Raw genomic sequence first — 23,249 nt, 5'->3', positions numbered from 1 at the left:
TACGGAAGCAAAAACCTTTTCCTTTACCCCGGATGGAAATTAAATCTTTAAGTAAATCCCACGTGAGTACACTGTGATCACTGCCACCTAGTGGTTCTTTCATCTGCAAATTCCTAATACATGAATGATCACTGCTGATAACCAGATCAAGAGTATTATTTTCTCTGGTTGCCTCTCGAACATGCTGCTTGGTGGATGATATGGTGGATGATACGGTGGCAACTCAAAAAACCTGGGAATTCGTCATCCTTTTGGTACAATGCGATGAATCCGTTAAGATGCCCCATCATTGCTTTAGCTCCATCTGTTGTTATTGATACGAGCATAAATAGTGGTAATTTATTTTTTTCAATAAAATTTTTGAAGGCGTTAAATATATCAAGACCTCTAGTTCTTTCTTTTAACGAAATGATACCCAGCAGTTCTTCTCTAGTGGCAGAATCATCGAAAACCATATGAATAAAAACGAGCATTTGAGCTGTATCACTGATGTCTGTAGTTTCATCCAGTTGTAAAGAAAAGGACACACAATTAGTAATACGAACACGCAATTGTTCGCTCACATTTAACTCATTTGTTCGATTCGTCGCATCACAGTATTTCGAGATAATTGCAGATCTTGAAGGGCACTTTTAATTTCATTTTTGTTCTTAAAATTTTAAAAAAGAGAATCTGTTATTTCTAAAAATGTGTCTTTGATGAATTGACCATCAGAAAATGATTTGCATTTTTTTGCAAGATGACTTTAAATGATGCTACAGTTACTGCTTTAGATTGTAAATTAGGTGTCATTTTGTTGAGCGAATAATCTGCATTTAAGTTCTTTTAATTTATTTTTTTCTAAGGTCACTATTAGGCGGAAAATACGTTTGGTATTTACCATGGAGTGCATTGAAGTGCCTTTCTAAATTTCCTTTTTTTTTTGGATATAGCCACAGAAGCATTGCAAATCAAATAACAACATTTTTCTTTTATCATTACAAAAAAAGTATTCTAGTTCCCACACTTGATGAAAATTATACGTTTTACTCTTTTTCTTAGTATTCATTTTAAATCGAAGATTATTAAATTAACGGATAAGTACTGTCCAGATAAGAATTCTACACATACACTATGCTCTCCACAATGAAATGCATGAATTCTCACTAAACAAGCCTAGCGGCTGCGTGGCGACAAGAGTGGTCATGTGGTTCAACGGATTTGTAATAAGCGTATGCAGTGGGGCACATAATAATAATAATATTTAGATTTTGACTAATCTATTTTTATATACATTTAAAATTCATTCGTGATCGACAAAAATTAAAGCCACAATCGGCTTGTTGGCCACCCCTGCACTATACCATTTTGCCACCTGCCTCTAAATTACTGGGTATATAGCATCAACTCCAGGATGCATTATTTGCTTTTCAGCTCAAAAGTTTTTTTTTTTTTTTTTTTTTAATAATAATCTGAAATTTCAATATCTCTATTTCATGCTTTCTAGCTTCCCATGCACACTTTCCTCCTCACCATGGAGGATCTTTCTTTTGTAAATATTGATGCAAAGTACCTTTTCAATTCATCAGCTGGACTACTAAGACTTACCTGCACTGATTATAGAAGGGTATCCAATCTGACCTGTTCTTCTCTTCTTTGTATTTATTCATATCAACCTTTTCTAGCTGAACCTTTCCTGTGGTACTAGCCCAGATAAGTTTGTAGCTGTTATAAGCTTCAGTACTTTTTATCACTCTGTACCTTTTCCAGGCCATCTTTTCTGCTCTATTAAATTAGCTAATTCACTATTCATCCATCTTGAAATCCTGTCTACTTTTTTAATGGTAAATAAGCATTCAAGGATATTTGTAAGCGCAACTTTAAAGGTATATCATAATTCTAATTTTTTTTGCACTCTGCAAGTTCTCTCTCCCATTGATAGAAGCTTAACCTTAAGAGTCGTAATCTCCTTTGCTGAAATTCCTTTATCTTTAAGCACTGCTACCTGTCCCCTCCTCCAACATTAACTATTTAGTACTCTGTGATCACTTGCTGTTAACAGTTCCTGTACTCAACCCTATGACATCTGGTCTAGAATATTCTTTCCCCTAGTATTAGTGGAAAATAATTCAATAATACAAGAAAACATGCTTAAAAAGCATCAGCCAAAAAAAAAAAAAAAAAAAAAAATCCCACATCAGCTGTCCATCCCCAGCAATAATTTGTCAAGTTCTTTCTTGAATTTATTTAAACTATCCACAACAAGTTTGTTCCACCAATCAACCACCCACTGGTTCAAGGCAAACTTCCACACCTCTATCCTGCACCATTCTTCCTCAATTTGAATTTGTGTCCTCCTCATGTGAATAGTTTGATCAAGAAGAAGAAGAATGTTATCAGCACTGAGCTTGCTCAATACACTGTACATACACTTAGTTTGTTGGTTCCAAAAAAAAAAAAAAAAAAGGAATTTCTGTTTTGAATTAGATTATGAAGCATTCCCTAGGTTTGGTATAATATGGTTTTTATTTAATTTCAGCTCTAAAGTCTCCGGCTTTGCAGTCCCAGTGCATTCTATACTGTTCTGCTAGTTTCTATTCTGCTTTCCAAGAGAGCATTGCAATCACGTGGGTTTTAAGAGTATCTGTCACTCTTATGTGAGTATTTAAAACATTCCAAACATTTCTTTAAGTAGAATTCCTCAGTGTGATACAATTTGGTCTTTCCAGTGGTACCTTCATTTGGTCAACTCCTTTCAGTAGGTTCGATTAGCTTGTAGCTATGTTATTTATTAAAAATAAATAGCATAGCTACAAGTTTTGACCTTTTAAAAGCAGATCACATATTTGTACACAGGAAAAACAGGATGATTTTTGGCCAAAAAAAAAAAAAAAAAAGGAAATATTTTGCAAATTGGCAGTTCTTAATTATGGAGACTCATTTTCATTTTGATTTTCTTCAGCTTTTACCACTACAAATGTGTTATTTTTCTATTACAGAACCATAGACAACTTTTTTTAAAAAGACTACACTACACTACAAACTTAATTTCACTGACAAAATGCACATTTTATATTAAAATATAGCCATATGGATGGTTTGATGGATGATTTTTTAAACATTAGCTTACCTAGCATATTTCTGTCTGTGAATTTCTGTTTGGATTGTCTATTAAGACAAATGATTATGCTTGCTTCAGGAAAGATAATGTAACACTCTATATATTCTCAGAAATTTTGAGTTAAAGCTTTCATAACAATGGTACTGTTGTTCAGACTTGGTGACAAGAACATTTCCAAACCTGCATGAGAAAAAGATCTAAATTCAGGTTTTTTTAACCTAGCTGAATAGTCTTTAACACCTAGCACTGCTATGAAGAATTATTAAAATTCTAAGAATGACTCAGATTAACTTGTTATATTTCACAGATGTTCACTAGCCAAGGCACATATCTGTACTGGTTTAGAATAAAAAGGTGGCATTACAGATTCCAATTCAGAAGAACAGTGACCGTAGAAATATCTACAGAGAGAGAGTTTCTAAGAGATGATTTATTGTACCAACATCCTAAAAATTGGAAAGCCAGTATCTGAAATTCTCAAGTTCAATAAAATATATATATATTTTTTTCCTCAAAATGTCTTATTAATCAATCATTCTTATAAATTGTAAATGAAACAAGATCAAAAAATTTCAGAATGCTGTTACTTAACAGGTTAACACAATAAAGGAGAGCTTTTATATAATTAAAAGTGACACACAATGGTTGGTAGTACCTTCTAAGTGAAGCTTTAATGCATGAAGTTTGAAAATGACTAGTTAGGGGATTAAAAACTAATGATAATGGCAATTGTTGGATTGGTTTGTTTGAATTAGAGCTAAGGCAACTTGTACTATAAGGTATCAAAATAAGGCTGGTTTTCTTTTGCAAAAAATTAGGAAGGAGGGGAGTTCTAAGAAATACTTCCACTTGGCTCAACTTGAAAAGACCTCAGTAAGTTACTGATGTTATAGAAGCAAGAATCATACTCCCAACTTCCTAAACAGAGGGGTGACAATGATAGTGCCACAGAAGCTCAAATGATAATTATAATCAAATGCAAATGTTAACTCACATGCTTTTATTAAACTAGTTATCTCTACGGTTATATCCATACCTTCAACCACTCTGTTAACAATTTCTTGAAGAACAGAAGCAGCTATTAATTGTGGAGACTCATTTTGACTTTCTTGAGCTTTTCCATTAGAGAGGTGTTCATCTATTACAGAACCACGGACACCTAGTTCAGGATCACTTACACAACTCTGAAATATGGGTTAAGTTATTACTACATGTTAACATTGATTTCATCATTATTAAACTTTTCATTAACAATGAAATGTAGTAAATAGTGATTTTTGGAATTGTCAATATCTGTACAGTTCACTATATACACTGATCTTGATATAACTTAAATTAAACAAAAGAAATGAGCCAGTTATAATTACCATGTTAAAGAACTCACTAAGTAACTCCACAAATTACTTGTTTCAGATTTTATGCAAGTTCATCAATAGGAAAACTGTATAGTTATACAGCTATAGCTTGTAAAGGTTACTTATAAGATAATTACAGATAATAAATACAAAACTTATATAGCCTTCAGGCTTATGTAAGTTTTGTATTTATTATCAGATGACTTCAAGACAGTGCAAAATATTACCAAGTAAAATTTAAGTAAAGGATAATTCCAAATTATATTTTTGATTTCAAATATTGTGCACAGCACAAAGTGCACATTGAGTGAATTGCATTCTGAGAAACTGATTACATCTTTGGGGTAGGGAGTAGGGCAGGATGACCTACTACTCCTATTACTGCAGCAAAAGTGAGCTTCCTTGTGATTCTTTCGTTTGTAATACACAAAGAACTTTTGTCATACATAAAGAACTATAACTGAGCCAGTTATGAATCTCTCAAACAGCTGTGTGGATAGTTCTGAAGAAGCATTGTGCTTTTCAACCTTAGAAATTGCAACATACCACAATAGATTGCAAAATGCAATGTTATTCATTTCATTGTCAGATAATGAACTCACTGCTGATGAAGAAAATTTGTTTTAGTGATGAGCCAATATTCCATAATTCTGCAAAGGTTAAAGGACATTGCATGAATATAGGGAAACAAAAAATTAGCATATCTACATTAACTAAAAAATAACTCTTAAGTTATATGTTTTGTGCCATAGTACAGAAAAGGTACAGGATATTCTTCTTTGTTTGGTGAACAGGCTTTTGGTGAACAGAAAATTTCCTTCACTCAAAACTGAAATAAATATTAGTTGATATGGCACAAAAGCTGCTGGGACTATAATGCAGTTAACACCACAGCCAATGGTATTAACTGCATTAACATTATAACTGTGGCTAAGCCAAAGTTATGTTACTGCATGTCCCAGCTATCTGAAGAAAAAAGTTGGTTTGCCACCACATATTCACAATGTGATTAAAAAATTCTTAAGTAAACAATACCCTGATAGTGAATTGGGCATGGAAGTTTCCAGTCCTGTCAGTTCATCAAACTTTATTAGCCTGAGAAAAACTTTTGGAGTCTGTCAATCTAAATGTATTACACTGCTGTAATAAATTTTTGAATTAAGACAGTCATTTTGAGCATATTCTGTATATATATATAAAAAAAAAAACAATAGTGGCAAAACAAAGAGTAGTTATCAGGTATTATTTTCTAGCCATTCCAACAACTGCAAAAAAAAAAAATTGTATAATGTTTGTTTCAGACATGAAATGAACTATTATTCAAAAGGCTACTTATACTAATACAGTTTACATAGGATTTTCTTCCCCTCCCCCATTTAAAAGAAATGTTCAATCTGAGACTAATCCCATTAAATTTTAATGGGATGTGTGGATACTCCACTGTTATCATCTCAAATAAATTTGTGTCTTAAATAAATAAGACAACTTAGAAAGGGCTCTAATGCTTGCATCACCAATTTTTTTAATAGAACAGAGTTGTAAACAATGTGGATTTAGATATAATCTCTAAAAAATTTCCTTCACTCAAAATTGAAATAAGTATTATTATAATTTAGTTGATAAGAATAATAAGTAAATAAATTCAAGCTAATTATGGGATTTGTAATTCTGCTCCTGACCAACAGTCAGTATGACGATTACTTACTCTTCAAAGTTTATCATCTCAAATAAATGATATATAACTCAGTCAGTGGGTATTTACCTTAATGAGATGGGTAAAAGAGGCCTCTCTTTTGTGTTACTCGTTTCATGTAACTAACAAGTTTGTATAATACAGCAATATTATAGCTTCATAATTGTACTCTGAAGTTTAAAATCATTTTTCCATTGTACAATTTGATGTTTGTCACACTGTTTGGTGAAAATTCACTAAATTCAAATTCATGCCATTTAAGCCATTTATTTAAATTACCACTTATTCAATACTGATTTTCTTAACTGAAGATAATTGATCATAAGTTAGAATAATAATCTGGAATAAAAACACTTTCACCAAAATAAAAGTAAAATGACTTTATTTTTCAGAAAATTTACAGACCAAGCAGGAGTTTCAAAACTTATACTTGTCTTTTGATCACAAAAGAAATACACCAAGAAAAACACAATGATAATGATAGTACTCTTTGAGAGAAAAAAAATAATAATAAAAATACAGATTCCCAAATAAAGATGAGGAATCATACAAATGCAAAAGATAAAACAAATACAAACAGTGATTACTGCAGTGCAACTTGAAGAAGAAGCTATGGCTTTATGTGTGAATAAAATAGTAAAAAAGTGAATAACTTGTAAGTTACTGATATAATAACTATATACAAACAATATTATGTTGAATTACAAACAAAATACTTTGCCAACGTACACTGAATATATGCAGGGTGCTTTGTGATATGCGTGTGTGCTGTTTGTTATTTTCAGGTACTGAATCAGGACCGATTCAATACCTGAAAACAAAAAAAGCTTAAAAATTAGTCCAATTCAGTATGGTTAAGGGGTTAGCTATGCAGTTTAAATTTTAAAAATTGGCTATGGAGTTTAATGGTAAAAAAATATATATTAAAAAGAATTTTTTTAAAAAATAAAAAAGAATTTAAAAAAAAAATAAAAAAAACATTTTACTAGATATGCAACTGCTTAATCTTATTTATTATTTCATTGTTTTTTTTTTTTTTTTTAACTATTATTGAAATCTATAGGATTTATTTTTTTTAATTCATTGGAGAAAATGAGTTTTGTACTACTTCTATTGGACATGCACCAGCTTGAAAAAGCAAAGTGGGGGAATTATAAGCACTGCAATTACAAGGTTTCTTAAAATAAATATTGATGGGACCTTGTCAGTTGGTCATTCACTCAGTAGCAGAACCTGTTTAGATTTACTAGATGACTGTTTTCTATACTAGCATGTTAGACAGACACTAAGAGAAAGCAATACTCTGATTACCAGCAGTATTAAAAATCTTCAGGTAAAGGAACCATTCAATGATCATAGTATAGTGATGTGAGATTTATTTAAAGATAAAACTTCTGTAAAGGGAAGGGATTTTGCTTTTGCAAAAGTTATTACATAGTCTTAAGACTGCTTAAATTCTTTTTTTAGAGATATCTTAGTTTTTCATACCAACTAAGAGATGTTTTTCAAGATTCAAACCTAAATGGATATATATATATATTATGTCCTAGATACGGTATATATGTAGTATGTATTATATATTTACTCTTATTTTAATCATTAAATTATGTTCTGTCGGGTCAACGATGATTAATATATGCTTACATTTATATTTTACTTATATTTCTTACATTTGATTCTAATAATTCTAAAATTTATTTACATTTTATTTATTTACATTTGATTTATATTTCGCCTAACTGGTTTATATTTGGCTTAGATTTAAATTACTTAGCATATATTGATCATTACAGAAACAGAGAACCTCTTGTCGTTTTTTTGTCTTCAGTCTGAGTGGTTGGCCCCAGTTGAAGTCATCTAGATTGTCGGTAAAAAGCGATAATAATTTTTTTTTTTTTTTTTTTGTGTTTTCTTAAGTCCCTGATAGTATTATTTATTTGATTGATCCTTAATATCCTTAATATTTTATATATATATATATAAAGAGAGACAGATTAGTGATAGAAAGTAAAACTGCACATAAATGATTATATTTTATCAGGGGGCCAGAAAATATAAACTGGTCTGCAATAAAGTTACTGTGAGGGAGGCAAGCTAAGGCAGATTAAAGAAGTCTATGGTTAATAATGCAAAAAAAGTAGCAAAGAATTATCTGCTTCTGTTAACAAGAGAAGATCAGGAGTGAACCATATTGGCCTAATGGATATGAATGTCATACTACTAATGATCCTGTACACTTTGCTGACAAACTGAATAATTATTTGCATCTATGGGTATAAATGAGTAAATGAAGTGTCAAATGGATGATTCTAGGTGAAATAAAGTGGAGTAAAATGATTCTATGACACCTGGAAGAGAAATTGTTGAAGCTAAAAGTAGTAGTAGTAGTAGTGGTGGTGCCATGTGATGCAAGAAAGCAAGTGTTTTGGCTGATGCTGCATAAGCATCAGCCAAAAAAAAAAAAAAAAAATCACACCATTCCCTCCAAATGCCTGTCCAGTTCCTCCTTAAATTTATTTAACCTATCAACTTCCACAACGAAAGATGGAAGTTTGTTCCAGCAATTAACCACCCACTGGCCAAAGGCAAATTTCCGCACATCTATTCTACTTCTGTCTTTTCTTAATTTGAATTTATGCCCCCTTAGGTTCGTAATCTGAACAAGTGGAAGGATCCCATCAGAATTCAGCGTGCTCAACCCATTCAAGGCCTTGTACACCTCAATCAGATCACCGCACAGGTGCCCAAGTCTCCAGCCACTGCAATTTGCAGAACTTAAGCCTCTCTTAGTAAGAGGATCCCTTCAAAGCCTCTCTTAGTAAGAGGATCCCTTCATTCCCCTCACCAATCTTGTTGCCCTTCTCTGTACACGCTCAAGCAAATCTACATCCTTCCTAAAATGAAGCCTCCAGACCTGTATGCAGTACTCAAGGCGTGGCCTGACCATTGCCTTATACAGAGGGACAATCACCTCCTTTCCCCTGCTAGCAAAATTCCTATATATCATTGACAAAACCCCATGACCTGCCCTGGCAGCTTGTCTGCATTGCTCAGAAAACTTCATATCTGACTGCACAATTACTCCCAGGTCTTTTTCATTTTCTACCACCTTAAGTGTAGTACCACACAGTTGGTACGTTTCTCTGGGGTTACTTCTATCCACATGCAGTACTTTGCATTTGTCAAGGTTAAACTTTAGTTGACACTACTTATCCCATCTGCCCAAATTATCTAGATCCTGTTGCAGTAGCACACTGCCATTAACAACCCTGCCAACCTTTGTATCATCTGCAAACTTCGACACTAAGCCGATATACCTTCATCAATATCATTGATAAATACACAAAACAACAGAGGACCCAACACCGAACCCTGTGGGACTCCACTAATAACATTAGTCCACAAAGAGCAGCACCCATTGATTACCACCCTCTGTCTTCTCCCACTCAACCATCCTTTTATCCCTTGTAGCAACTTACCCTTAATACCATTCTGCTCCAATTTGTACAATAGTCTTCCATGCGCAACAGTGTCAAAAGCTTTCCTGAAATCCAAATATATGATATCAAAATTATTTTTTGCATCCAGTTCCTTTGTAACCACATCATAATATCCTATCAAATTTGTCAGACAAAACTTTCCCTTAACAAACCCATGCTGTGTCTGAATTATTGCTGAATTATTACTACTACTACTACTACTACTGTAGTCTTGTCTAGATGATCCTGCAATGCATCTTTAACCAGTGACTCCATTATTTTACCCGGAACACAAGTTAAATTAACTGGTCTGTAATTACTCGTGTCACCCTTCGATCCCCCTTTGTGAATTGGGGATACATTTGCACATCTTCAGTCCGTGCGAACCTCCCCTGACTCCAAGGATGCTCTCATAATTATGGATAAGGGCTTCCTTAGTTGCTTTGCCGCCTCCTTTAATATAACTGGATAGATCCCATCCACCCCAGGATGGGATCTATCCAGTGCCTTATGTTTAACTTCAACAATTTCTCCTCCACTTTGCTCTGTTATTACAAAATCATTAAGCTCCCTGCTACAATTTGATAACCTTCTGCCATTTTAAAACCTTAATAACTCCTCATGCATGAATGTAGATGCAAAATACTCATTCAGTTTGTTTGCTATCTGAGCAGGATCATCAACAGTCGAACCAATGGTATCAAGTGGACCAATCAGATTCATCCCCTTCCTTTTAGAGTTTATATAAGTAAAGAAATCCTTGCTGTTTTTCTTAGCATCTTTTGCCAAACATTTCTCATAATCTGCCTTCGCCTGCCTAACCTCCTTTGTGACATGATTACAAATAAGGCTTGAGGCTGATGGAATCTATCCAATTATATTAAAAGAAACAGAAAGAGAGGCAGATCTGGATGATCATCTAGCTTATTTTTAACACTGCAGATGTTCTAAATAATATTAAAAAAAAACCAATACTGGCAGAATTTGTGTGAACCAATGTTATCTGCTTGGTCAGTTTGTATCAATACCACAATGTGTTTGTTGGTAGACTGCATGAAAGAATGGATGGAAGGTGAAGGGAGGGGGGGTGGTGGACATGGTTTGAGACCTGGACTGCAATCCATGTCATACAGATATTCTGCAATGAAGTGTCATCAGCATGGCAGTTTTTCTTTTGTGCTAGAGAAGACAGTATCAATGCTGATTTGTACCTGTTGCTCAAGTACCTGTTGAGAGAGTGGCTAAGATCTAGGCATTTACTGTTCTGAAACATGGCATTATTAGTATCTCAGTGGCCAAATATTGGTGCTAAAATAAGGTTGTTGTTAAGATTTAAGCCTTGAACAAAGCATATGACAGGCATTCTGTTCAGATTAGGAGTTTGTTTATTAATTTATTTATTTTTTGTCCAGGAGGATGAAAATGCTGTTGGCCTCCTGACTTAAGCAATTATACACAATTTCTTCTCTGTTTAATTTTTCTGATTATGCTTGTCCTTTTAATTAAAAAATTAATATTAATTACTAATATTAATAATACTTTGAATTCTATTATAGTGAAGATAAAAAATTAAATTAAGATTAAAAATTAATAATTTAAGTGAAGAAAATTAATAGGCAAATCATCTTATTTTTAACTTTGCAGTCACTCAAACAAAGCCTTCCTGTTTTTGCAATTATTTCTGTCATACAGTGAGCATGAATTAATTCCAATACATGTTTTATGTTTCTTAAAAATGTTTTCTAATCTAAAGAGGTGTTTGAATTTAAAGTTTTACTTTTCTAAGTTCATCAGTGAGACAATCAAAGTTGCCTTTATTTTTGCTCTTGTAATGATGCTTGCTACTGTATTCTTTCACAATAGAAAGGTTTTTTTTTTTTTTTTTTTGTTAGAATAAGCGAAGAGATTTTACTATTATAATATCTGAACAGCACATTACACAAGTTATCTATACTCTAAATACTAAAACTTTTAGAATCTATTGTTAATAGCAGAATCTACAAATCATACATTTTGCAGATGTTCTCTCCTCTTTGACTACGGTGGTCGGAAACAGTATTTAAATTCTATACGGTGGGACCAACTGATCATGTTCCCAACAGCAAATTCAAAATGGGAAGCATTCAAAGAATTAATCTTGGAGGCTGCTAGGCTTTTCATACCAACTAAGAAATATTGTTCAAGATTTAGGCCTAAATGGATGTCAGAAGAACTAAATTAGACATGTGGCAGAGAAGAAAAATGCCACAGAAGCCTATGATAAGATATAAGCTGATTTGTAACCAAGTCACAAAGGAAGTTAAGCAGGCAAAGGCAGATTACAAGAAATCTTTGGAAAAGGATGCAAAGAAAAACAGCAAAGAGTTCTTTACTTATATAAACTCTAGAATGAAGGGGATGAATCAGATTGGTCCACTTGATATCAATGGTTCAACTGCTGATGATCCTGCTCAGGTAGCTAACAAACTAAATGAATATTTTGCATCTGCATTCACACATGGGGAGTTATTCAGGGAGGGGAATGCCAGAGGTGTATTCAACTTTGGCAGTAAGCTAGATAATCTTGTAATAATAACTGAGAGTAAAGTGGAGGAGAAATTGTTGAAGATAAACACAAGAAAGGCACCTGGGGTGGATGGAATTTTTCCAGTTATATTAAAGGAGGCAGCAAAAGGAAGTAAGCAAACCCTTAGCCATAATTATCAGAGCTTCATTGGACTCAGGAGAGGCACCCATGGACTGGAGATGTGCAAATGTGACCCCAATTCACAAAGAAGGATCAAAGGGGGACAAGTAATTACAGACCTTTCAGTTTAACTTCTGTTCCAGGGAAATTAATGGAGGCACTGATTAAAGAAGTGTTACAGGATCATCTAGAAAAGACTTCAATTATAGCTCAGACACAGCATGGGTTTGTTAAGGGGAAGTCTTGCCTGACCAATTTGATTGGATACTATGATGTAGTCACAAAGGAACTGGATGCAAATAATAATTTTGATATCATATTTTTGGATCTTAAAAAGGCTTTTGATACTGTTGCACATGAAAGACTGCTGCACAAATTGGAACAGTGTGGCATTGGAGGCAAATTGCTACTAAGGATAAAGGGATGGTTGAGTGGGAGAATACAGAGAGTGGTAATCAATGGACACTGCTCTTCGTGGACTAATGTTATTAGTGGAGTCCCCCATGGTTCAGTGTTGTTGTTTTCTGTATTCATTAATGATATTGATAATGGTATATCAGGCTTAATGTCCAAGTTACGAAGGACGGCAGGGTTGTTAATGACACTAATGATAGTACGCTGCTGCAACAGGATCTAGAAAAGTTGAGCAGATAGGCTGAGAGGTGGCAACTGAAGTTTAACATTGACAAATGTAAAGTACTGCATATGGGAAGCAGTAAACCCAGAGTAACAGATCCACTGTGTGGTACTACACTGACAGTGGTAGAGAGTGAAAAGGACCTGGGAGTAATTGTGCAGGCAGATATGAAGTTTTCTTAGCAGTGCAGACTGTCTGTAAGAGTAGCTCATGGTGTCTTGTCAATGATATACAGGAATTTTATTAGCAGGTTAAGGAGGTGATTATCCCCTTGTATAAGGCAATGGTCAGGCCACACCTTGAGTACTGTATACAGATCTGGAGGCCTCATTTTAAGAAGGATGTGGAGCTGTTGGAATGAGTACAGAGAAGGGTAACGAGATTAGTGAATGGAACAAAGGGTTGCTCTTTAAGAAGAAAGGCTTAAGTTTTGCAAATTACAGTGTCTGGAGACTAGGCACCTGCGAGATGATCTGATTGAGGTGTATAAAGCCTCGAATGGTTTGAGCATGCTCAATGCTGATGGGATTCTTCCTCTTGCTCAGAATAATCGCCTGAGAGGGCATAAATTCAAATTGAGGAAAGACAATTGTAGGATAGATGTGCGGAAGTTTGCCTTTAGCCAGCAGGTGGTTGATTGATGGAACAAACTTTCATCTGTCGTTGTAGAAGTTGATAGCTTAAATAGATTCATCAAGGCAGAACTAGACAAACATTGGAGCGAGCGGATGGGTGAAATGAGAAGGGTGTGTTTTTTTTTTTTTTGGCTGATGCTATATAAGCTTGCTTTCTTGCATCATGTGCCTTTGCTAATGCTAATGCTTTTTCAGTGTCTTCAAAATTAAAATTAAGATACTTTATCTATTAATCAACTTTATTAGATTTACTTAAATTGATTTTAATCTTTAATATAATTTTAATCTCAACATAGTTATCAAATACTTTTGTTTAAGTTTATTTCAAAGAACAAAGCTAATGTTAGATTACTTGTAAGCCACTTATAATCCTTCTGTTGCACCATCACACAAAAAAACATCAAAAGATCAAACTAAAAATACTTCTTTTGTGTGGTTACAGCTATACATGGATGACTAGGATACTCTTTTTTACCTGACTGACTAGAATTAAGTAGGATTAGGTCTCTAGGCCCATGGTAAGGCTCTAGATTATCTGTTTGTGCTGGATTTATTTTTTAACTGGCTCAGAACTTTGTTTTTAAATATTTAGATCTCATTCTTATCTATTTGTATCCCTTCATTTCACTTTATATTGCTTTCTGTTTCCCCAAACATAAATGCTTCTATAAGTATTTTCCTGTAACTAAACCTCAAGGTTGGAAAACAGATTAGTAAATGGAAACAGAAAATATGAATTCTTCCTATTGAATTCTTACTGTGGAACCAAATATAAAAAAAAAAAAAAAAAACATGTAAATTATGCTTACCTAATTGGTTTAATTAAATTTAATGTTAGATCAAGAAAAATTCTTCAAGTCTCGAGCACACAACAGTCAACATTTTAGAACCTCTTTGTGCTTGTTTTCAAGACATAACAGAGGGATTAAGACCTATACTGTCATGAAGGGTTAAGACCTATACTGTCATGTCTTAAAGAAGAGTCCAAAGAGGTTCTGAAATGTTGAATACTGTATACTTAAATTAATTTAGTTTAAGGAATTTGTCTTTTTCTATGTTTAAATTTCATTAAATTAATTAGTCAAGCACAATTTAAAGAGCTGGTGTTTTCATTTCCACATTAAGAATTTGATTTGCTCTCATGTCTTTCACATATCATATCATAAAATACTGTATCATCATTTAGAGAAAACTAGCTGAGAAAGGTATACAGCAGGATATAATTTTAATCCTAAATTTAAAAATAAAAATATAAAAATCTAAGGTATTTGTCATACACCACACAATAATCAAAGGATTAAATGCTGATCTTCAAGTAATTCTACCTGAAGATCAGCCTTTAATCCCACCTGAAGATCAGCATTTAACCCTGACTTCTAAGTCTTTTTTTAGCAGCATAAGTAAATCACAAATAATTACAAATATTGATTCCCTAGTGGACTGTATACAAATCAGCAATACCATGAAATACTGCTTCCACAAATAGGATCATGCCTTGAAAACTTCTTTAAAACAACTCAACTCTACCCAAACAAGAGCCATCATATTAATTAATAATTCCTTTTAAAAATTCATCCCACAGACATTCAATTTTTTCTGCACGCCTTTTCTACAGATATTTATATGAGAAATAGTCTTCTGAATTGGCATCTGCAATTTCACCTCTTTCTTCCAAACAAGTTTGAACATGTGCTTCATACAGCCAACATCCTTTCCTAGTTCAACTCCAAATTTACAGAACTATTTTTTATTTCTTATTCTTCATTTATCCTTTCTACTTCTGTTCTTTGGAACACCTACTGTTCTTATGTATTTCCTGAAAATTACAATCTACAGAAATTCAAGTCCAATGTCAACAATGGCATCTGTCTTCAACTCATATATGGCACTATCAGTTGCAATACCTTCAATGTTTGGAGCTGTCATAAAGAAGAATAAAAAGAAAATATACTGAAATTTTCATTTTATTCTTTATGACAACTCCAAACAAATGAATATCTGAATGACTATTTACAGAATGCTTACATCAGACTGAGAATCAGATCGAAATCCTTTACCATCTCCACATTCTTTATCTCCACTTTCATCTTTTAGCTTAGATTCAGCAGCCTAATAAAGGAAATTGTTTAAAATATGAATTAGAGATAATAATTAAGAAAACAAACAAGGACACTTAAATCTTTCATTGTATACATATAAAACACTAAAATCAAAAAAGGACAGGCAAGAAATATAAAAAGGCCACAAATGTACTGATTTACGGTGTAAAAAATTCATCCTGCATTTAATGAATAAACTTTTTGCTCTCTTCTTTATTCCTTATCCCCACTCTTTGCTCTCTCCCAGACTCAGGAAAGATACTATAGTGAAAATTTTACTTTGCTGAATAAAACGTCTTTCTCCTTCAGAAAATGATGAACATAATTTAACCATGGAAGACCAACATGGAACATAATATCAGTGTTTGCAAATTCTTTCCAAAATAAGAAATTGCCTGACTCCAATGAGATTTTAAAAGATGAACTTGAGTCGGAAATTAATGAAATACTTTTAACTATTTTTGCTAAAACAGTTCAAAGCCTAGAAAATATGGACTGAGATTGTCTACGATTATCTCAGTACCAGAATAGAATCCGAAAGGGCGTTTTCTGCTGCTAATCAAATATGTACCAAAATTAGATCCATTTTAAACGATGATATTATTGGTTGCTTATGTTTCTTAAGAGCTCATTTTATTCAGACAGGTAGTGTGGAAGGTTAAACATAACTAAACTTTGCAGTAACAATATGTTTTTTTTGTTTTTAGAATAACTATATTTTAATGATTTTTTTCAGAATATTTATTATTGCAATAATAAAGTTTATTTAAAACATGAATTCAAATAATTACAGTATTTGTTTTTTTTTCCTTACTTTAATTGCACCTAATTGTCATCAAAATTTATTGAGAAAAGCGTTTGTTTTTGGTATACCGGTATTAACACCGATATCTAAATTAAAAATACTGAAATACCGGTATTAAAATTTTGACCAGTATTGTAAGCCGCCCTACTTCATACGTTTTTCCTGAAAATTACAGTCAAGAGATGTTCAAGTCTAATGTCAACAAATATCTTCTTTCGTCTTCTCAACCTCCAACCCATGCATGGTACTAAGTACTATAGGTTCTAACACCTCTCATGTTTGGGGTTTTCATAAAAAAAAAAAAGATTTTGTAATAACTGAGAGCAAAGTGGAGGAGAAATTGTTGAAGTTAAACACCAGAAAGGTACCTGGGGTGGATGGGATCTATCCAGTTATATTAAAGGAAGCAGCAAAGGAAGTAAGCAAATCAGCCATAATTATGAGAGCATCTTTGGACTCAGGAGAAGTCACCATAGACTGGAGATGTGGAAATGTATCCCCAATTCACAAACGGGGATCAAAGAGTGACACAAGTAATTACAGACCTGTTGTTGTTGTTATTTGGTTTTTAGGAGCATTAGCAACTAAGGCCAAATTGCTCCGAATTACAGACCTGTTACTTTAACTTCTGTTCGAGGGAAAATAATGGAGTAACTAGTTAAAGAAGCACTGCAGGATCATCTAGACAAGACAGCAGTAATAATTCAGACTCAGCATGAGTTTGACAAATTTGATTGGATACTATGATGTGGTTACAAAGGAACTGGATGCAAAAAGTAATTTTGATATATATACTTTGATTTCAGGAAAGCTTTTGATACTGTTGTGCAGTGAAAACTAGTGCACAAATTGGAGCAGTATGGTATTAACTACAAGTTGCTACAATGGATAAAAGGGTGGTTGAGTGGGAAAAGACAGAGTGGTAATCAATGGATGCTACTCTTCGTGGACTAATGTTATTATTGGAGTTCCCCAGGGTTCTATGTTGGACCCACTCTTGTTTTGTATATTTATCAATGGTATTGATGAAGGTATATCAGGCTTAATGTCCAAGTTTATAATCATCCCATGAAATTTTATTTTCTTCTCACTAGTCTCATCTATTCATCTGTCTTCCACTTAGTTCTAAACTTTTCACAGTTTCTCTTAGTTAGTATGAAAGGCTTAGAAACTTTTTCAATTACTTCCCTGAATGCCTCTTCAGGAAAGTAATTGTAGAAGAAGAAATGTTATCAAATGAAAACCCATTGAAAAGAATTTAAAACTGTCTGAGACCATTGTATTCACTTTTATGAAAGAAAAATAGTTTCCTTTTAGTCTTGCCAGTAGTTACATATTTAAGCAAATCCCACTAATGGCAGTGATCACAGTACACTGTGATCACTGCCATTAGTGGGATTTGCACCAGATGATTGCACCAGAAAATAGTGTTCACAGTACACTGTGATCACTATCATCTGGTGCCATTTGTGCAGATTAACCCTTTGCAGTCGAGAATTGCTTTCACTGTGTTCCCCATAAAGTCCAGCTATAAAAATAAAAAAAAATTAAAAAAATGACTAGCTGAAATGTAATGTTCATTGAGCTAATATATAAAACAGCATGGCAAAACATTTAAAAAGCTCTAATGCAATATTTCCTCGCAAAAGGAAATAATCGTGAAACTTTCCATCCAGCTAATCAACATTTTTTACTTTGAATTCCTTTGTCTGTCCTTTTTTGTGGGTAGGCAGAAATGCAAAATCCAAAATATCTGTAGAAATTTCTTCCTGCTAAATATACATTCTTGAAAAGTGGAATTCTGTCCATCCATTCTTCAGACCAATATTTCTTTATATTAGTTTTTACATTCAGTTCCATGGTGATAATAACACCAAAAAATGCCTTTAGTTCATTTAGTGAAATCCAGATTTTATATGGAATAGTCAGAAACTATCTTATTTGTAAGGGTTTCCTTCCCCCAACCCAATTTCTTCACCAAAAAGGTGTAACAATTTTTCAATTCTGTCATCAGAAAGGCCTTTACAAGATCTTGATGATGTCTAAATATTTTACTCTAACACAGACTATAAGTTACTATGTGACTTCTTTATGAGGAACACAGTGAGAGTAATTCTCGACTGCAAAGGGTTAATCTGCACATAAAAGCACTAGATAGTAATGATCACAGTGTACTGTGATCTTTCTTGCTTTCATAAAAGTGAATACAATGGTTTCAGACAGTTTTAAATTGCAGAGAGAAAAGAAAAATAAACAAAGATGCCACTTGCCATTAAGAATTGAATATAAACATCGATAAACATTAATTTAAATGGAAGTGGAATTTTATGATGTCATGGTGGTCACGACATCAGACCACAAAGGATTAATGCACCAAAGCTTCACTACCAATAATCGGATCAAGAGTATTGCTTTCTCTTGTTGCCTCTCTAACAAGCTCATATAAAAAGCTTGTCATCCAGTAAATCCAAAAAGGTTCTGATACTGTGCAAATGACCAGCCCATAATTCCTGTCAATATCTTGAAAGTTGAAGTTCCCTGTTATAAGACACTAGTTTAGTAGCCCACTCGAATAGCTCTTCATTATACTTATCAGAGTCATTTGGCCTAGAACAGGCCTATGCTCTCAATTTTGTATTTCCAGTGCTTAGGTCACACCAAACTAACTCAACATTACATTGGTCACCTATGTCAACCAGGTGCACTGCTTTAGAGTCTATGTGCTTCCAGAGAGCATAACTCCTGCCCTCCCATCCTGTAAGTGTTGTAGTCCCCATACTGCAGGAAGTTTTCTTTTAGCCAGTAAGTTGTTGTTTACTGGAAAAAGCAGCCTCCATGGGTGGTTGAGTCTGACAACAATGGATGACACATTAAAGAGTAACCCTAAATTCTAAATGGTATACTCTTCAATCTTCATTATTCCTGCAATTATTCTTGATAACATATTCTTCTTGGTACCATAACAAGAAAAATGATGTTTACTATATTGTCAATATATAAATAAATACAGTCAATCCTCGTATAACACGTGTTTACATTACACGAATTCGATCATACACGATTTATAAATAGCGAAACGATATCGTATATAACACGAACTGATTTCACTTATGCATGATTTGCCTTTGTGTTTACAAGAAATGGCAGTCCAATGCAGAATCACCCCAACTGAACACAACACGATAGGAATGAAGAGAAGATTCTGAAAATGTATTATTGTTTTTTATATCAGTGAAGGGAAAACACATTTCACCATAATAACTTAAAAACCGACAATTCCAGCTATTGGTATTATCGCAAATGCAATCAGATCGAGTTTACTACCATATAACAGATTCCACTAGCAGAAACACAACTGGAAATTGTTTTTGTTTTATGGTTGTGACCTCCAGAAATGTGAGCTTTAGTAAAATGTGAGCTAGTGAGATGTTAATAGTGTGTTTCTGCCTTTACGGTGTTGTTTATTCAGTTGCTACATGTGCCAGCTTTGTTTATGTGTATCAAGTGTGCCTCCTCATTTTGTAATTGTGCTTTATTCCCTAAAAATGAGTAAAATACTTAAAACGTGTGAAAAGGAAATGTCCTGGTGAAGACACTACAGATTCAGAGAGAAAAAGAAAAGCAATATTTCTCCTTACCGGGGAAACCTCCAGTCCACCTGGATTTCCCCGCTAAGGCGTATGGCTAGTCCACCTCTGTCCATAGAGAAAAAAAATATGAAATTCTGAAATGCTTTGAGCAAAATGAAAGAATGTGTAATATTGCACATTCTTTCATGTGTGATATTGCACAGGTCTAAATGAGGAAACGCGGAGAATTAGAAAGAATGCAAAGAAATAAAAAACAACTTTCATAGCAGGAACAACTCAAAGTGTAATAAAATCCATTAGATCAAGACACAAAGGATTGGAAGAGATGGAACGTAATAAAATATGTAAGTATTTTATTACGACTATGATTGTAATAAAATATGTAAGTATTTTATTACAATCATTTATTGTGTTTGGTAATGTTTTGGTTACAAATGTGTATTCAATCTTGGGTGGTCAGCACCTAACCCTATTTTCCCCATAGGGCATGTTTTTGTATTGCACGAGGGTTTATAGGAACACAACTATTGTGCTATACGAGGACTGACTGTATATAAAAATATTTAAAGAGTATATATTATTGAGGTAGTAAAGTTAGTTAGTTATTTGGTTTTTAGGAGCATTAGCAACTAAGGCCATATTGCTCCGGGAAATGCGGTGGTCATTCTCTGACCTTTCCTCATCCTCCGTATTTGGTGGTGATGGGCTTGAACCCCAGTCTAATCAAGAAGTGTGTGTGCTACGCACTGTTGCTCCTTCCCACCTGGCTACGGAGGCGCCAGGGTAGTAAAGTTGTGGAAAATATCACGTATGGAAAGATGAACAGGTGTAGATGAAATTAACCCTGAAATGCTGTCAGCTGGATGAAAGTGATGTCACAATGCTTACACCATGTTAATCTGAGGTTGTTTCTGAAGGAAGTCTGGAGCATTAATTGGTCCAATGCTTTAGGAACAAAGAATTAATTGCACCAATAAATAAAAAGGGGAATAAAAATTATAGCTGAACTTCACTCTTTATATACCAAGTAAAATCTAGGCAAGTATCTTAGATAAGTGCTATTGAATATGACCTTCAGAAAGAACATTTAGTTTTTGGAACAAACAGGTTTTTTTTTTTTTTTTTTTTGGTAGTTGTTGGCGCATCGGCTTCTGTGGCCATAATGCACCTCCCAAGGTTTTTGCAGTACTTTGCTCCAAGCCCGAGGCAGGATTCGAACCCGCGAACTTTGGGTTGCCAGGTAGGCGCTTTACCCACCCGGCTAGCCCGGTCGGCTCGGAACAAACAGGGGGGGGATACAAAGAGCAAACAGTTTCACTAAGACACATTATAGAAAAATCACAAAAATATGACAAGAACCTGTATTTAGAATTTGATCATAAAAAAAAAGCACATTGAGCATTAGCAGAGGCATATGATGCAAGAAAGCAAGCTTATGCAGCATTAGTGGGAAAAAAAAAAAAAAAAAAAACTTTCTCATTTCACTCAGTCCAAAAGTTTGTCCAGTTCTTCCATGAATTTATTTAAGCTATCAACTTTCACAACAAACAGATGGAAATTTGTTCCAGTAATCAACCATTTGCTGGCTAAAGGCAAATTTGCACACATCTATTGTGTGACTGTCTTTCTCCAATTTGAATTTATGCCCCTGAAGGTCATATTCAACTGCTTTCTGAAGGTCATATTCAAGTGCATAATCTGAGCAAGAGGAAGAATCCCATCAGCATTGAGCTTTCTCAAACCATTCAAGGCCTTATGAACAGATGACATTAGGTAAACAGTAGATTGAAAGGTCTTGAAGAATCTCTGAATAAATCAGATAAAAGTTGTAGACATTGGCATGAAAATTAATTGCACAAAAGAAAAATTATGAAAGTTAAGAGTCAAAAAAATATGACAAAGTACCTAGAATCTATTAAATTTTAGAAAATTATGGCACTGAGATTAATTTCTTAAGGAGAATAAAATGTTTGTATAAAAATAGCAAATAAGCAATGAAGACTGAAGGAAGTACTGGAAGCTGTGATAAAGTGCAAGGCCTTATCACCATTTCTTTTTATAATTTTCATGAACAATTTAATGAAAGAATGCAAGTAATTCATAAAAGTTTAGTATGAGAGAAGTAAAAACTGGACTACTGTTATGTGCAGATGACATTATGTTAAGTTGATATTCGGATGACACTCAAGTCAAGTGGTCCCAATTTCGGCGAAGTCCGGACGGTCTGCGACAGCCAAATCCTCTGCTTGCACCTTCACGATGGTGGGACTGTTAGTTATCCTGGGTATAACCTCGATGCACAAGTACAAGGTGGGTGACCACCCAGATGTGAACCAATGTAAGCAGGGGTCAAGGTGTGGCGCCCACACCACATGGAGGAACGCTGCCCCTCTATGGTACCAGGCAGTACTAGGTGGTAGATGACTCTCATCAACTGGTGCAATACCACCACTTTGCTTATTGGAGGCTTGAAGTGGTGGAACCCATGTTTAGTCTCTAGAGCTAAGTTCCGGTCAACCCTTTCCTATCTCTTCCATCATGCAGTATGATTGATGACGCTTCCAGATAAGCTAGTGAACAATCTTGCTACCTCTACTCTGCCAGATAGTGACTGAAGGGAGTCCGAGCAGTGTGTGTGTGTAATGCGGTGAGCATTGTCGAGGCTACATTATGTCAAGGATCTGGGTATATTCTTACCATGTGTACGCCATATCCAAAAATTTCATTACGTCATACAGCATGTCCCACCTACTTTTCCTTACTACTGGATACACCATGAATTGTCAAACTAATAAGCAAGCTTATCTGCGAAAAGATCGAAACCTCCCAAGCACTTCCTAATTCATTTCACAAATATACGTGGTCTCAATTCTAATCTCAAAATGTCCATTTCCACTTGCAGTCTGCCAAACCCCATGTACTTTTTCTGACAGAATCTCAGTTATCGGTTGATTCAACTACGACTCATCTCAGATGCCCAAATTATTCGCTGTATGATTCCTTTCTCTCAAAGGTGGTACTTGTACATATGTCCATTCTGATATTCCCTGTCAGAGACTTGGCAGTTTGGAATCTCCTCTCTTTGATCTTCTCTGGCTTAAAATCTCTCTACCTCATTGTGTTAAATTCATCTGTTGTCTCTACCGTTCTCCCAACTCCACTAATCACTT

General features: G+C 34.3%; 1 protein-coding gene across 2 annotated transcripts in view; it reads right to left on the bottom strand.

The window, feature by feature from the left end:
• The window catches only part of Sec71 (ADP ribosylation factor guanine nucleotide exchange factor Sec71), a 508,300-nt gene that overhangs the window by 449,943 nt on the left and 35,108 nt on the right, over positions 1–23,249 (bottom strand). For both annotated transcript variants that reach the window (XM_090371201.1, XM_090371202.1), the window contains exons 6-7: positions 15,611–15,694; positions 4,137–4,284 (exon numbers count right to left, since the gene is read on the bottom strand). In XM_090371201.1, the coding sequence (XP_090227327.1) occupies positions 4,137–4,284; positions 15,611–15,694 (232 nt within the window). The remainder of the gene's footprint in view (positions 1–4,136; positions 4,285–15,610; positions 15,695–23,249) is intronic.

This window comes from Mastigoproctus giganteus, chromosome 4, assembly GCF_048544385.1.
Source record: "Mastigoproctus giganteus isolate SK-2022 chromosome 4, ASM4854438v1, whole genome shotgun sequence".
Classification (NCBI taxonomy): domain Eukaryota; kingdom Metazoa; phylum Arthropoda; class Arachnida; order Uropygi; family Thelyphonidae; genus Mastigoproctus; species Mastigoproctus giganteus.
This window is presented reverse-complemented; position numbering and strand designations above follow the sequence as displayed.